The sequence below is a fragment of the Asterias rubens genome, chromosome 21 (genome assembly GCF_902459465.1).
Source record: "Asterias rubens chromosome 21, eAstRub1.3, whole genome shotgun sequence".
NCBI lineage: Eukaryota > Metazoa > Echinodermata > Asteroidea > Forcipulatida > Asteriidae > Asterias > Asterias rubens.
Genome location: NC_047082.1, coordinates 12101533 through 12117663, shown reverse-complemented (window position 1 = coordinate 12117663; position 16131 = coordinate 12101533). Strand labels below are relative to the sequence as shown.

General features: G+C 38.4%; 2 protein-coding genes across 2 annotated transcripts; both read right to left on the bottom strand.

Moving 5' to 3' along the window:
- Positions 1-4244: 4244 nt before the first annotated feature.
- LOC117304828 (snaclec convulxin subunit alpha-like) lies at positions 4245-4997 on the bottom strand. Its single transcript, XM_033789443.1, has one exon. The coding sequence runs from the start codon at positions 4995-4997 to the stop codon at positions 4245-4247; it is 753 nt and encodes a 250-aa protein (XP_033645334.1).
- Positions 4998-9215: 4218 nt separating this feature from the next.
- LOC117304827 (NXPE family member 4-like) lies at positions 9216-15625 on the bottom strand. The gene is made up of 4 exons (XM_033789442.1): positions 15485-15625; positions 12234-12904; positions 11079-11131; positions 9216-10713 (listed from the first exon to the last, which is right to left on the bottom strand). The coding sequence occupies exons 1-4, from the start codon at positions 15623-15625 to the stop codon at positions 9941-9943; spliced, it is 1638 nt and encodes a 545-aa protein (XP_033645333.1). The 3' UTR covers positions 9216-9940.
- Between the last annotated feature and the right edge of the window lie 506 nt (positions 15626-16131).

Here is a 16131-nt window from a genome sequence, read left to right as displayed (position 1 = left end):
AAACAATCTATTTTAAATAATTTACAAAATATAGGTTTTCCCGGCCAATTTCAGCAAAAAATCTTTCATTTTCATTAACATGCATTCAAGTTCAAGCAGTTTCCCATAATCCTCTCAAACTAGGGTTTCTTTTTAGCTCTTAAAGCATTCAATTTCGTTTTCGTGCACCCATGATTACATTTTGATCGTTCAGATTCGCTTCAGTCATTCTACTTCATTTATAGGTATTCAAGACCACACTCTAACAATTCTTAAGTTGAATTTCTACTACCTATTTGCAATTGATGTATTCAAATTAAGACCCACCGAAGCAAACATGGTTTTGCTGCTAGTTTGAGATTTCTTTTTTAGTTATGTGCAACGAATTTCAACTTCTTTGCATTCAAATTAAAAATGCCTTATAATGGCTTTATGTCATGAGTAAACTGGAAGTTAGAGCTCCTTTACTAACACAGATGTTTTCCTAGGTGTTTCCATGTTCATTTTGTTTTCTTAAGTGTAATAATTGTTCCTTTTGCTTTGCCTTGTTACCCTAAAAGTTAAAGCCTATATCCGATAAAATTTTTTTTTTTTTTTTAGCCTTGTTGTCTTTGTTTTTGCTATGTCCAGAACTTGTCAAACAATAAACTAACGAGTCTTTTTTGAGGGAAACACAAAGCTTAAAACCATGAGGGTTTGTTCTCAAATTGACAAATAAGTTAAACTTAGTGTTATCCTGGGGTTTTTTTTTTGTGTTTTTTTTTTTTTTACACGGGTTATTTTCTTTGTTAACAAGTTTTGTTTACGGAAACACAAAGCTGAAACCTATAAGGGTTCGTTCTCAAATTTACAAATTAGTTAAACTCAATGTTTACCTGTTTTTCACAGGTTCTTTCTTTGTTTGTTATACATTTTGTTATATTTGTGTTATTTTTCTGGGTTATGTTTGTCTCCATCTTCTTCTTCTTTAACCTTCAATGATCTGACGTGCAAGACATCTTGGCATGTAGGTCTGGCTAGGGTTATACCATCTGACGCATTTTTCATGAGTTATTTGTCCAACATAGGCAGCAACGAATGAGCATAAGCACATAGGCCTAACGAAGAATTTTAATTTGAATGCAAACATTTTGGAAAATGTTTGCCCATTAATGAAAATGAATGGTTGACCAGCTGTAGCTGCTGGCTTTAACGAAATTGAATGAGTCTTGCGGCCTGATGAAATTGAATAATGTAAGTTGACCAGTGAATGCTTAACTGTTGAAATTGAATAACTCCTTTTGACTCTCGAATGCTGATTCAAAGTGCATTCATTTTCAAAACGAAATTGATTGAGCCAGGAGTTAAAATGAATGGATTTTTGCTGAAATTGGCCGGGAAAACCTATATTTAGGAGTCGATATTGATATAGATTGTATAGTAAAATCACACAAAATGCTAATTTACAGGCAAATGTTGTTTGGTAAATCCTCAAAACAAATATTAACATAAAAACTGACTTGGTAACGAGCATTAGAGAGCTGTTGATATAGGTTTTCAAATTCGGCGAATGAGCAGCCAATTTCATTTCCATACGTTCTAATTAAAGCTGTTTTGACTCTCCAGTTGCTACTGCGTTTCAAATTCAGAATTCGGCCATTCAATTTCGTTTTGAGTCGAGTCAAATTCCTATAGCACTCTGTTCAATTTAGCGTAGCGTCATTCCTTTTCGAGACACACATGCCTTCAGAAGCGACTGCGAATTTGAATGCTGCTTTGATGAATTGTTAAATTGAATAATTATTTTGTTAAATCGAATGACGCAACATTACATTTGACTATTCATAAAACGAAATCGAATGACCCTTTTCAGTAGCATTCGATTTCGCGCGAAATAGATTAGCTTGATGGTTAAGTTGGCTGCTCTTTTTCCGAAATTGGCTGAGAAAACCTATAGTATTAAACATTGTGAGAAACGGCTCCCCTGAAATAGCACAGATTTTGTAGTCTTTTAGTCCTATCTGAAAGCACACTAATTCGTCCAACAAGGTGTTTTTTCTTTCATCATTTTCTCGCAACTTCGGTGACCAATATTGAGCTAAAATTTTCACAAGTTTGTTATTTTATGCTTATGTTGGGATACACCAATTGAGAAGACTGGTCTTTGATAATTACCAATAGTGTCCAGTATCTTTAAGATCGTGTATCCAATACTGTGTATCACATTTATTTTAGTTCTTACACGACAGCCTAAGACTCGTTTGTGTCGACTAGTCAATGGGAAATTCCACTACGGCAGCGGACCAGTCCATGATGTAAAAAATCTAACAGGTAAACGTACCTACCTTGGCCATTCAAACTTTAAATATGTTTCTCAAGTGTATTTTTTAGCAGTCAGGGACGACGGAATTTTATAGACACTGGTCACTATTGGTTATTGTCAAAGACCGGTCTTCTCACTTGGTGTATCTCACCATATGCATAAAATGACAAACCTGTGAAAACTTGAGCTCAATAGGTCCTCGAAGTTGCGAGATAACTATATTATGAAACACCCTTGTCTCACGAAGTTGTGTGCTTTCAGAGGCTTGATTTCGAGACCTAACAATCTAATTCTGAGGTCTCGAAATCAAATTCGTGGAAAGCTCTCTCGAAAACTACGTTACTTCAGAGGGAGCCATTTCTCACAATGTTTTATACTATCAACCTCTCTCCCCACTACTCGTTTCCAAGTAGATTTTATGCTAACAATTGTTTTGATTAATTACCAAAAGTATCCGCTGCCTTTAACTTAATTCAACGCAGGTTAATTCTACAAACTGCCTATTTGCATGTTGGTAACTTGCAGCGTGATGCATTTGGTTTATGTAACAGTGACCCCCATGACGATTCTCCTATCTAGTATAGGTTTTCTCGGCCAATTTTGGCAAATGAGCAGCCAATTTAACCACCAGCCTATTATATTTCGCACGAAATCGAATGCTACTGAAAAGGGTCATTCGAATTCGTTTGAAAATTAGTCAACATGTAATGTTGCGTCATTCGATGTAACAAAATAATAATTCAATTTAGCAATTCATCAAAGCAGCATTCAAATTCGCAGACGCTTCTTAAGGCGTGTTTGACACGAAAAAAAAATGGCGATACGCTAAATTTAACAGAGAGCTAAAGGAATTTGATTTGACGCAAAACGAAATTGAATGGCCGAATTCTAAATTTGAAACGCAGTACCTACTGGAGAGGCAAAACAGCTTTAATTCGAACGCATGAAAATGAGCAGAACAAAAGACAAAGACACCCAAAAAGCAACTGGGATTTCCTGTACAACTCAGGATCGAAATATTCATGTTGCATCGAGGTCAATGACTGATAGCAAAATTATACTTCATTGTTCTTGCCTACAAAATCCACATAGTTTTATGACGTATAAACACAGACCTACATGACTACAATAATATTAATATTATACAGCACTTATAAAGCGCACAGTATCTGACCAAAAAAATCCCATTCAAGGGCGCCGGTTCGGAAAGTCAAAGTCAAACGTCCATGATTTGAAATGCTCGTTTGAAGAGTTGGGTCTTGAGCTTGAGCTATCGTTTGAATATTGAAAGATTGTTCTGATTTCTGAGGTCAAGCGGCAGTGAATTCCAAGCGGCAGTCACATGTCGGTTCTTAAAGACATCGTGAACTCCTGCTTAAAATAACTATTTCAAGTAAAAGGTATATTTTTATCTAATACGGTCAAATTAAGAAATCGTCTAAATTACAAAGTGAAAACAAGTGCTCAGTTTACAATATTATTTTACATACGCATTCAGTATACAATAATGTTGCACGCTGTGACGGGGTCCATGGAGTTTTGTACACTCGGGGGGGGGGGGAGTGGAACCCGAGGCGAAGCCGAGGGTGCCATTTCCCCTCGAGGGTGTTATACCTTTGTATAGTTGTTATTCCTCTTCTCGAAGTTCTGTTGTCATCTTTAAACATTATTACGACGGACTATTCATTGTTTAATAAGCAGAAGAACAAGAAACTATTCCCTCGAACCCGCGGCTGTTTCGTACACAGCGCGAAATCGACCAACGCCGGGAACGATCAAGATGATGTACACCGGTGTACATCACTTTTCATGTTACCCGGCCCGTCGAGCCATGTAACATGCGTATTTGTTGCACGGCACGTGATTGGTTCTCGACCAATCAAACTTCACAATTTGTACACAGAGTATAACAATTCTCATTGAAGCAGTTTCAAGACGTGATGCGTCGCGATGATCTGACCATCTACGGCTCATACAAGTAACAGTTCTCCTCGTACTTGATATCAGTGCCGTCAGCATCCATGCGACTGGCATGGTTGAGCTGACAGATCGGCTTGATGCCATCTTGCTTCAAGAGATTGAAGGAGCGGCAGAGAGGCTCCGCCCAGCATGCCTGACCACACCCAATGGACTCCTTGACCGGATAGCTCTTGATCTGATGGTTGAGCAGACACTGCTGTGGTATGTGTTTGTAACGGCGGCTTGACTGACGGCATCCGTACGCAAAAGCCGACATTTCACAAGCGACAAAATATTTGGAATCACAATAACCGTCTGCCCATCTCCCTCCGATGCTCTTTGCCATTCTTGCGCACTCCTCGTTAAATAGGTCTGATGGTTCGCCGTCGTCCCAATTTCTGAAACTCAAAATTCCATCATAACCTGAGCATATAAATGGCTGCTTGTTGCTATCGCGGTAGCAGTTGATCCACAGCTGCAGATCACTTCTACTTATGGCGCCAAATTCTGTCATCCATTTAGTCATGTTTCCCCATAAAAAGTTGTGTTCTTCCGTTGAGTTTGTGGAAACAAGACTGACCCCGGGCCGGTCACAAGCTTTCGAAGCATCGAACCAATTCATCTTCTGAGGCAGTAAGATGTAGCAGGAGTCTTGCCAAGTCAACCAGCCGGGAGGACACGCTGCATGGAGTGCCCGTAAGATGCTGACCATCACCAACAAAACAACGATCATCTCGCTAAAACTAGATGGTGACATTTTGGTGCAAAAGTTCAACAACTTTTGTAGTGAATCTTGCTCGTGTACAAAAGTAAAGTTCGTACTCTGACAAAGTCAATTTTTTTTTCAAAATAAAATAGGCCTAAACTGTTTGCCTGGTGTTTTATAAGAGCATCATTTGACAGATCCGTGAGTAAACAACGAGCGGTTGCTTGGAGACGAAAGAACAAGTTTTCCGTACAGTTACTTGTACACTGATTGACTATAGTGCTTTACTATGAAACGGAATATAATTCTGTTGCATGAGTCTTGAGACGACAACCGTCCAGGAGGACACACCGCTTCAGGAGTAGCCAAGACGGACACAAGGAAAAATAAGAAGAAATAATTCTTCAACGAAGTCAATACTGCGATTTTGAACTCAACTCTCTGCTTGTAAAAAGGCTTCTGTGTGCTGATACAAAGACGATACCAACGGTTATACGCAACAAGTGAAGTGTCGGCTTATTGACCTGAAAATTAATGGGATAATGGTGAAATTGTTTACCCGCTGTTGTTGCTAAGAAGCCAATTAATTTTGTTTTGGGCTGAAAGTGTGCAATTAACCATGAATTGATTTAATATAAGACCTCTGTATTGATGAGGTCCCTTCCGTACGTATTCAATAATAAGATTATTTAGGGAAATAACCATTTAACAAACTCTGAATACGGAGTGCGTTGTTTACGTGCTGCTGTTGCCTAGAAACGAAGTGTTTTGACTTGTGTGCGTTTTACCACGAGAAAGACTACTCTAGGTCCTTTCTTCAAGTATACTATTCAGACTTGTTGCTCCAGGCGAAGCTACTTGCCTGAGTAGTACGCCAAGCGCAAACTTCCTTTGTGATAGGCCAATAATAGAGTAGTACTTCAAGGACCAATTTATTTATGTCTGGAAGTACGCATTTAACCGCGAGTTTGATTTAATTATTGCAAGTATTGGTCCGTAATTTATTGACCCACTACACAATATTAAGACACCTGACGATGAGGGCGCAAAGCAAACTTGATGGATTGTAACCTCAACGTAGTGAAATTATGGGTGCGTTCGATTAGCTTAATAATTGTGTCGACCCCGCGGTGCTCACTTGGCTGAGCCCCTGGGATGACAAGAGCTAATAGTACGATCACTCATGCACACCTGGGGACAGCCCCAAAGTGACCCACTCCACAAGCAAGGCACTGGAAGCTGACCCGGGTGAGCCTCTGGAATGACATCAAATTTATTCGAACGCACAGGGGGCAGACCAGGGTCGACCCAGGGAAGCTAAATCTCACGCACCCTAAAGAACGTTCCTATGGCCAACTTTGGGTGCGTTCGTTTAGCTTCCCTGGGTCGACCCCGGTGTGTGACGGGGTTTCTTTTCACAGGACGAACGTGTGCAGATAATTACCCACGTTCGTCCTGGGAAAAAAAAAAACCGGGGTCGACCCAGGGAAGCTAAACGAACGCCCCCTAAACAAACATTAAATACGGAGTGCGTTGTTTACGTGCTGCTGTTGCCTAGGAACGAAGTGATTCTACTTGAAAGTGTGCATTTTACCGTGAGTTTATTTAATTTAAGACCACTGAGGTCCCTTCCTCTGTGGCTCCAGAAACGAAGCTTACTCTGATTAGTAAGCGAAGCGCAAACTTCACATGTGAAAGGGAATTAATAGACTACTATTAGTTTAATTCAAGGGTCAATTTACCAAACTCTGTATACGTCATGCCACTCTAAAATGGCGCAGCTTTTGTTTCATAACTGCATGTCACCAATGCCTTTCCTCCGTGCCAATGGTTGCTTGCCGCTTAGTCTTTCAGAGAAAAAGTGTGAGCCAATTTAGAATTGCCAGTTCCCCGGAGTTTATATTAAAAAATTAGACTTTACCCATTCTCTTGGGGATTTACTTTTAAGTGACATGAATAAAAAAAATTAAAGCCATTTTTTAAAGCCACGCCTTTCAAAAATACTCTTAGGATTTTGTCATGAATATTACTACATTTTGTATTGTTACTTATAAGGGTTTACAAGGTGCTACGGCACATTAAGCAGCCACAACCAGGAACACCGGGCGAACCCCTTCTCTGTTCGATAAGTGCACTGGGTTCTTTTACATGCGTTACACAACACATGGGACCAACGGCTTAACGTCCCATCCGAAGAATGATAACAATTTAATCACTCCTTCAAGAATCAATGTATAGGCTACAAGTCCTTTGAAAAGGGGACTTTGTAAAATCGTTGTTTGGTTGATTTTGTTATTGCACAGGCTGCTATTCCGCTGGAGAGGCTGATGCTCAAATGATTTTGGCACTTCTTGTAACAAAAAAACACAATATCCACAGATTTACACTGAACACTATTGGTAATTGTCAAAGACCAGTCTTCTCGCTAGGTGATATCTCAACATGTGCATAAAATAATAAACCTGTGAAAACTTGAGCTCATTGGTCGTCGAGGTTGCGAGTTAACTATGAAACACCCTTGTCACACGAAGTTGTGTGCTTTCAGAGGCTTGATTTCGAGACCTAAAAATCTAATTCTGAGGTCTCGAAATCAATTCGTGAAAAATACTTCTTTCTTGAAAACTACGTCACTTCAGAGGGAGCCGTTTCTCACAGTGTTTTATATACTATCAACCTCTCACCATTACTCGTTACCAAGTGAGGTTTTATGCTGATAATTATTTGGAGTAATAGTGTCCACTGCCTTAAAGCTAACACCGTCAGATAATGATAGTAGAAAGCGTACCTTAAAATATTACCTTGCTGGGATGCTGTAGTTTTTGAGCAATGAGTAAAACAATGTCATAAAAATACGTTTTTTACATGCTAAAATTATCGTCTCATGATCACCGAGACGAAAATTACTTTAATGACATTGTTTTACTCATTTTTCGTAAAAAAAGTAATATTTTCACGGAAGCTTTCTACTATCATTATCTTTAAACTGTGTAAGTTTAATGTAAATCTGTGGACATTGCGGTTTTTTTTTTTAAACACAAAGTACATGGACCTTTTAATAAGTTGTGGAGTTATCCTTGTTAACGAAATCATAAGTACCAATTTCTAAATTAATAAGAATGTTTTATTATTGGAAATTATTCTAAATAATCACAATTAGCAAAGAGGATGGTTATTCTACTTGTTTCAAAGGCACTGGACACCTTTGGTAATTGTGAAAGACCAATATCCAAAGACGTGTATCCCAACAAATGCACAAAATGACAAAGCTATGAACATCTGGACTCAATTGCTCATCGAAAATAATGAGGAAAAACACACACATTGTCTTATTTCGGATGCCTTTATAAAAGGCTTCAGTTGCTTGGCTCTTGGCTCTTTATGGGCCCTCTAGAACATCAGCACTGCAGGGATTCCACATGTGAAATACCGTGGAACAGTCTAGTTTAGATTGATGCGGAGACAATGTTTGTGGGTGCTGCGAGTTCTTCTTTTTTCATTTGATTCGAGATGGTTTATTCAAATCAAAGATCATCGCAACCAAAGGCTGATTTGCAATCAAATTACCAAGAGATAACAAATAAACACATTTCTACAAGAAAAACAATAACTAATATTAAACACCATTGTTAAAAAACAAGATTAACAAAGTTGTGATTAAAAATCTGTTGTGGAAGCAACAGAAGTTTGAAACAAAACCGCCTCAAAATTGGGACTACCAAAATATACATCGATGAAAGCAATGACAACCAGAATAAGCTAATATTAATGTCATGTGTAAAGGAAAGTTATAAACTTTGCTTTACATCATACAAATAAATTTAAAAATCCACTTGGAATCTTGAAACAACATTATTATCTAATCTGCATGAAAATGATTATAAAAAATAACCCCTTTTCATGACAACAATTATGTTTATTAAAGTCACCTGGAAGTGGTATTTTTTCAAAATAAAGCTTTTGTCACTAATATATGTGTTTTGATGAGTGGAATGTGATTAAACAGCTAACTAAGGTTTTAAAAAATCAGTTCTTATGTTATTTACAAATTTAAGAGTTGACCCCGACACACGAGGGCGCTGTTCGTGACGTAAATCGAGGCAGACTTTGCCTGTAATGCGTAGAGTAAACACAATTGCAAAGTACATGTACGGAAAAAGTCGTGAGTTTGTACGTTTAAAAAAAAAAAAAATATTGTTTTTTCCGGCAATGCCGACCAGGTGTATTGCTGCTGAATGCAGAAAAACACTTTTAGAAATGTACCAACTCACGACTTGGACGTACATGTACTTTGCACGTGTGTTTACTATACGCATTGCAGGCACGAGAAGGCGGATTTAAATTATATTGCACTGTTTTGGGGGGACGTTCAGTCTTACATCGAATCTTTACAAAGAGTTCATGATTCTTACTGTGGTGCAGTTTGGATGAATGCGAAGGTAGAGAGTGATGTAGACTGGGCTCTTGTCTTTATTAGCAAGTATAAAGACAGGTACCTGCTACTCAGATCCAGTGATTCCATTGGATACAATGATGTCATTGGATATAAATGCAGAGTGACCAAAGGCTACCGTAGCTGGGTTTGTTTTGATTGGTCTGAGGTCACGACCAATAGAAACACAATGGAAATTTGCTTGTGACACTATTATTTTTGCAATCTTATCGACAGCTTACCTTTCGTTGTATCTATCTTATAATAGCAGCCTCTATCGTTTATAAGAAAAAGTAAATACATTTTCTCTAAATACCAAAATTGGCATGGCAAGTAGTTTGAACTATTATAGTAGTTTTAACGTAGTAGTTTTAAAGGCACTTTACAATATTGGTAATTACTCAAAGTACTAGTTAGCATACAAACTTATTTGCACATTTGCCTTGGTATCTATCATTTTCGGACTCAGAATAAGGCAAACTAGTTATCAACTAGTTACCAACTTATACTCAAAAATGCCGCTCAAAGTTTTTTTTTTAGGAAATCTGGTCGATACTATTTGAATTCATTTACAAACGTACGATAAAAACCAGTTAATCTCTTCATTGATGACAGGTAAAGGCATGTGAATATTTTGTGTCCCGTAAGCTAAGTTCATTTGCCAGACGTCGTAGTAAAACACCCCAGTACCACGAAATGTGTTCCTCAATATTACTCCTAATTTCCATATGGTATAGTCACTAGCATAGACCCTTCCGAGGAGCGAGCCATGTTCTCTCGGGTGCACACCCTTGATCACGATAGGGACGTCAGGGCATCGCTCCCGGAACCGTACAACCGCCTCTTTGAGGAGTTGCGTGCGCTCGGCGTAGCTTTCAGTAGTCCACTGTGTGAAATGTCCCCATGGGCACAGCACGATGATGTACTTGCCACAAGAAACGCTTGGTATGTTATCAAGTACATCAACCTCGTAACGAGTTGTCTTTAGTGTTAGTTTTCTTTTCGTAACGACACGGGGGTGGAAATAAAAACTCATCTCTATGTCGTCAGTTTTTAAATAATCATGCATTATAAACGCGGTTGTACCTTTTCCTAAATGTTCCCATGGTAAACCCATTTTCTTCATAAGGACGCTGTACCAAATCCTCACATTTGAATCTCCGTGAATGAACACGTGTTTATGACGGAGACAATTCTTTACAGCTCGAACGTCATCCCATCTACGAACTTTACACTGGAGGTTGTGCCAGTTATCGTTGAGCCAGAATCCATCGTTTACAAGGCGTTGGTCGGCTGGCTTGCAGATAGGTGCTTTGCTTTGATTAACGAAGTTTGTTTCTGTTGTGAAAGTACAAAATGAACTTTCAAAACGGTAATTGCTTCGATCAACTTTAAAGTCATTAAAGGCAGTGGACACTGCTGCTGCTGCTGCTGCTACTACTGCTGCTGCTGATGCTGCTGCTGCTGTTGTTGCTGCTGCTGCTGTTGCTGCTGCTGCTGCTGTTGTTGCTGCTGCTACTACTGCTGCTGCTGCTGCTGCTGCTGCTGCGGCTGCTGCTGCTGCTGCTGCTGATGTTGCTGCTGCTGCAGCTGCTTTTGCTGCTGCACAGCTGCAGGTATTATTTTTGTTGGTTGTTGATGTTGCTGTCGTATGCCTATAATACTATGTTAATACCAATACTAGTTCCGATACTAATACTCACCAGAAATAGCAACAGAGGCAGGTCCATGTGTAACTACAGCCAAGAAGTGCTTACTACAAGAAAACAAATGTATTATGGTTTAAATGAACAAATGAAAGCTGATAGATCTGGGGCCAACATCATAAACCTATTAAGCAGAAATTACTGCTTCACAAATTCCTTTGCTAAGGAAAACTTGAGTCGGGGACCAGCCACAGCAATGCAATCTTAATGTATTTTGGGCTGGTAACCTTATACTGTAACTGTGCTTAACGAGTTGTTGTGCTTACAGGGTTTATGAAATTGGGCCCTGCTATACCAAGGAAGCAGCTTCTGCTAAAAAAAAAACGAGTCGAACTAGAAAATAAAAGCTTTTATGGAAGAAAAATGTAAGTTCTCATTGTCTCGAATGGACATCGTAATGTTGTGTATTATAAACGGGTGCTGCGTCGTGCACTCTAAAAACCCACTATCGGAACGACCAGATTCTGGGTTTACGGAGGCTGACACATTTTTTTTATCATGCTGACCCAGATACCGGTTAACAAATGTATTTATCCTCTGTGTAAGTTTTTGTAGTTTTCTGGATCATGTCAACATCAGATTCTGATTCACAGTGGCCCTGAATTAGGTAATTAATTGTCATCAATGTTTACTAGCTTGAAGGAAACGCTGATCGGGTGAGTTGGTCTATAGAAAAGCGTTTGAAACCGTTTGTTGCAATATCTGTGTAAGTTTATAGCTTGAATCTCTACATTCTATTTTGTAGATTGTAGTAATAATTTTGGTATTGCATATGTATGTATCATAGACTGATCTTGATACTGTGGACTAATACACAAACTTGAACTTGACATGGTTCAAAGGATTAATTTCAAATATAATTTGATAATCAGCACGAATATGCCTCAAAATTGCGTTGTTTTCCTTTTACTTTGCGAACTAACACGGTCGGCCATTTTGAATTTGACTCCACAAATTAGAGTGCCGTGTATAGTTCACAACGTATAAGGATGACCGAACAATGAGGCACAGCCGTGTGGATCATTATATTCTACTTTTAAAACATCTTTCTAACCATATTCATTTAATAACAAACGGTAGGGCCTACTAAACGCTTTTCAGAGACCAACTCGCCCGATCCAAGGCAACGTGTCAATTTAATGAAAAACATACTTATCGAATAACTCTTTGTCGTCTGAAAGTAGTTGAGTGGTCCTTTCGTCAATGAGTTTAGGATTTAAATACACTGCTTGGATATCATTGCAACTTAATATTCGTGGCTTTTCACAGTAAAAAACCGTCAACCCCATGGCAGTTGGGTTGTAGTCAATCCTACACAAGTTTGGTGACGTCACGTTCCTGAGAAGGTAACACAGCGTCCGTTCAGATGCGATGTTGCTCGAAAACTCCCCTTCCCAGAACACACGTTTCTCATGTGGCCAGTATTTTTGTTGAAGCCATTTTGTAGCCTTGCTCGATGCGGCTAGCTTCACATGAACATATGCAGTCCCTTCCCATCCTGCGTAAAAGAACACACTGTAAGATCCATTTTTGTGATCCACAACCTTTCCAGCAGTGCGCCCTCCCTTGGCCGGGTATGCACCAACGTCCGTTGTTAGAACTGGAAACCAGAAATCGCCACCAGTGACTTGGTTCCTCCCTTCGGCATCTTTCGCTTGGATGATAAAATGTGCCGTGTCGCCAACGTGAAGCTCCCTATTTGTGAGGCTGTAGGTCGAGTGGAGGGCACTAGTCACCCGTAGGTTTTGCTTCAAGACTCTGTTTAAGTTGATGATAGGCTGAATAGGCTTTGAAAGAAATGGTTCATTCTGGTATGGAAAGCCCTATAAACAAAATCATAAGAAGGGTGGGTGTTCATGGCCGAGTAGTTTGGAGCATCGAATTGTATGTAGCCATTGGCATTATGTTTGAAGTCTTCCGAGTCACAGTTATTTAGTAAGGGGGAAAAAGTTAATTCCATGCATGTTTTATAGGGGGCTGCGGGAGAGTTGAGCCATTTTTGCATTATTATTTTGTTCCACCATTCTGCAGAGATGAAGTGTAGGATTCCCTATAACTAAAATGTTTTAAGTAAAGCTTTAGAGTGTTGACTTACTTACTGTAAGTATAACATAATAATTGAACCAACTCCTATTGTTTTTTCATAGTGGAGATGCTTGAAAAAAATGGCATAGTGGCTTAACTCTCCCCGGACTATATGGGTCAGTTGAGCCACCAGTGTGTGTAAGTTGAACCACCATAATAATCCATTTGACTTTTGAAATCAGAAAATTAATTTTTGAAATTGGTTTATCCATGGTATAAGTGAAATGTACTCATAATTGTAATAATACTTTGATTCAAACTGGCATTTTAAAACTATTCGATACAATTTTCTTAAAGAATTTGTAAATATTATTCTTTACCATGGCTATTTTCTATGTTCAACTCTCCCCGTGCTCATTGGCTCAACTCTCCTATAAGAGAGCCATTGTGACATGTGACTGGATTTTGATTTATAACAATCGAATAAGATCCAATTAAAATTACCATAACAAACAACAGGCTTTACATTAGACACATTATCACTACATTCATTGCTAAACATGTTAGTAGTAGAGAGGGTCTTAAAGGATTTGGGTACTTTTTGTAACACAAAACACAATGTCCACAGATTTACATTAAACTTACACCGTTTGAAGATAATGATTGTAGAAATCGTACCTTAAAATATTAGTTGCTGAGGTGCTGTAGCTTTTTAAAAATGAGTAAAACAATGTCATGAAAATACGTTTTTACATGCTTAAAGGAACATTATACAATTGGTTTTTGCTAACAAAACAGTTGCTTGCAGTGTAAGCACTTTATGTAATTCAAGTCAATTCAATTCAATTCAATTCAATTCAATGAACATTTATTTTCATGTCCACAATAACAATTTAAGCATATACTTGGAAACAAGTATCGATCAATATAATAATGAAGGACAGATGCAGTGCATAGAATTTGAAGATAATAACTACAAGGTGACTTTAAATTAACCATATACATAAACTTACAAACCTGTAGGAGTTTGGGATCGATCGGCCATCTGGGTCACGAGAGAATAGTGAAAAACCGATTACAAATTTTGCATTGCATCGATGCCAAAATAAAAATGAATAAAACGCTCACTGAGCGATAAACTCCAAACGCGAAGTAAGATTATTTATTTCTAATCAAATATGACATTTCAGAGGGATGTTTTCTACTATCATCATCATTAGACCGTGTAAGTTTTATGTAAATCTGTGATCTTCACGATTTTTGTTTCTTACCAATTTTGTATCGTTCCTTTAAAGCCATTGGACCCTTTCGGTTCAGAAAAAAAAATAAAAGTTCACAGATTTACAAATAACTTACAGGGTTTACAGAAGGCAATGGTGAAAGATTTCTCTTGAAATACTATTCCATGAAATGCTTTACCTTTTAAGAAAACAGCAAAACGTTAACGAGAATTACGGATTTGTTTTAAACACATGTCATGACACGGCGAAACGCGTGGAAACAAGGGTGGGTTTTTCCTTTGTTTTCTCCCGACTCCGATGACCGATTGAGCCTAAATTTTCACAGGTTTGTTATTTGATATAGAAGTTGTGGTACACAAAGTGTGGGCCTTGGACAACACTGTTTACCGAAAGGGTCCAATGGCTTTAAATAATTTTCGTCTCATGATCACTGAGACGAAAATTATTTTCAGGACATTGTTTTACTAATTTCTCAAAACAGGGAAGCTTTCTACAATCATTATTTTCAAAGTGTGTAAGTTTAGTGTAAATCTGTGGACATTGTATGTTTTTGTCCTACAAAAAGTACATACACCCTTTAAGTGGACTTCCAAAATTCACTTTTTAGTGGAATTTAGATGTTCTTGTCACTTCCGCTTTGAGCACTTATCTCTCACATTTTGGTTGTAGCCAAAACTACGTTACTTCAGTGAGAACCGTTTCTCACAATGTTTTATACTACCAGCAGCTCTGCATTGCTCATTACCAAGTAAGTGTATGCTAACAATTGTTTTACTAATTACCAATAGTGTACAGTGCCTTAAAGCAGTATACAGCGACCTAGTTGTGGTATACTGTTTGTGACACGTATATAGGTTCTTATGGATGCAAAATAGACGTCGTTAGCGTCTCATGGCTTTAAGCTATATTATTTAATAATGAATGTTCAAAACAAATGTCGAGGAGGGGTTTGTCCCCCCAAAAAACGTATAGGATTTTTTAATAATGTAACCTAAGCTCATCAAATTGTAAAGTACCAGTGAAGCTAGTAATAATATGAGTCTTAGTTTGTCGAAGTTTGTGGAAATGTTGAACAGCAATTTGTGTGAACATTTTGAACGAATAATGGTTTCACTGTAAATTTAAAACACCCGTTACCTTATGGAAGACTAATAACGCTGAAGAGATGACCACGACGAACAAAAGCATTTGAGCGAGAATCGAAGTACATCGTACCGAACGGCACCTTGAATTGCCCCATGTCGTTGCTTGTCTGGTGACTGCTGCTGTTGCCGCCATGACTGTGGATACATTATGGCAAAACGCGTACAAGTACAGATCTTTTTACAGAAACGTCACAGCCCTTACTTTTGCTGAACCGAGTTTGAAAACTATGGAAAGCCATAAATGCAAAAAAAAAAAACAGACGGCCACAGTGTGTAACGATAGTCCAGAAATAATAACAAACCGTGTTAAATGTGATGGAAACAAAGCAACCAATCATGAGAGTTTTTTTTTTTTTTTTTTTTTTTTAAATGAAAGTTTGCAGAAAGGGTTGAATTTGGGGTTTGCGTTTGCTAACATTCGGCCGTCCATACCAATCATCGCGGTATTTTGTATTCCATATACAGAAACTGCAATACCGAGCAGGCAGGCAAGGACTTCTATAACAAGCATCCTTTGTAACGCAGGAAATGCTAATCAAAAATTAAATTCATATCTGAAATGAGAAGCATCCTCTGTGATCCCTTGATTGCCCAGTCCTAGGTTGTATCGTAATTTGGGTTCGATCCCTGGCTACAGTT

What these genes read in the sequence shown, in the direction of transcription:
- LOC117304828 (XM_033789443.1), bottom strand. Translation starts at nt 4,997, where the DNA reads ATGTCACCATCTAGTTTTAGCGAGATGATCGTTGTTTTGTTGGTGATG.
- LOC117304827 (XM_033789442.1), bottom strand. Translation starts at nt 15,625, where the DNA reads ATGGCGGCAACAGCAGCAGTCACCAGACAAGCAACGACATGGGGCAAT. An exon ending in GACAAAGAGTTATTCGATAA is followed by an intron (nt 11,132 to 12,233) that starts GTATGTTTTTCA and finishes GTTTTCTTGTAG; the next exon opens with TAAGCACTTCTTGGCTGTAG. An exon ending in TGCCTCTGTTGCTATTTCTG is followed by an intron (nt 10,714 to 11,078) that starts GTGAGTATTAGT and finishes CTTTCACAACAG; the next exon opens with AAACAAACTTCGTTAATCAA.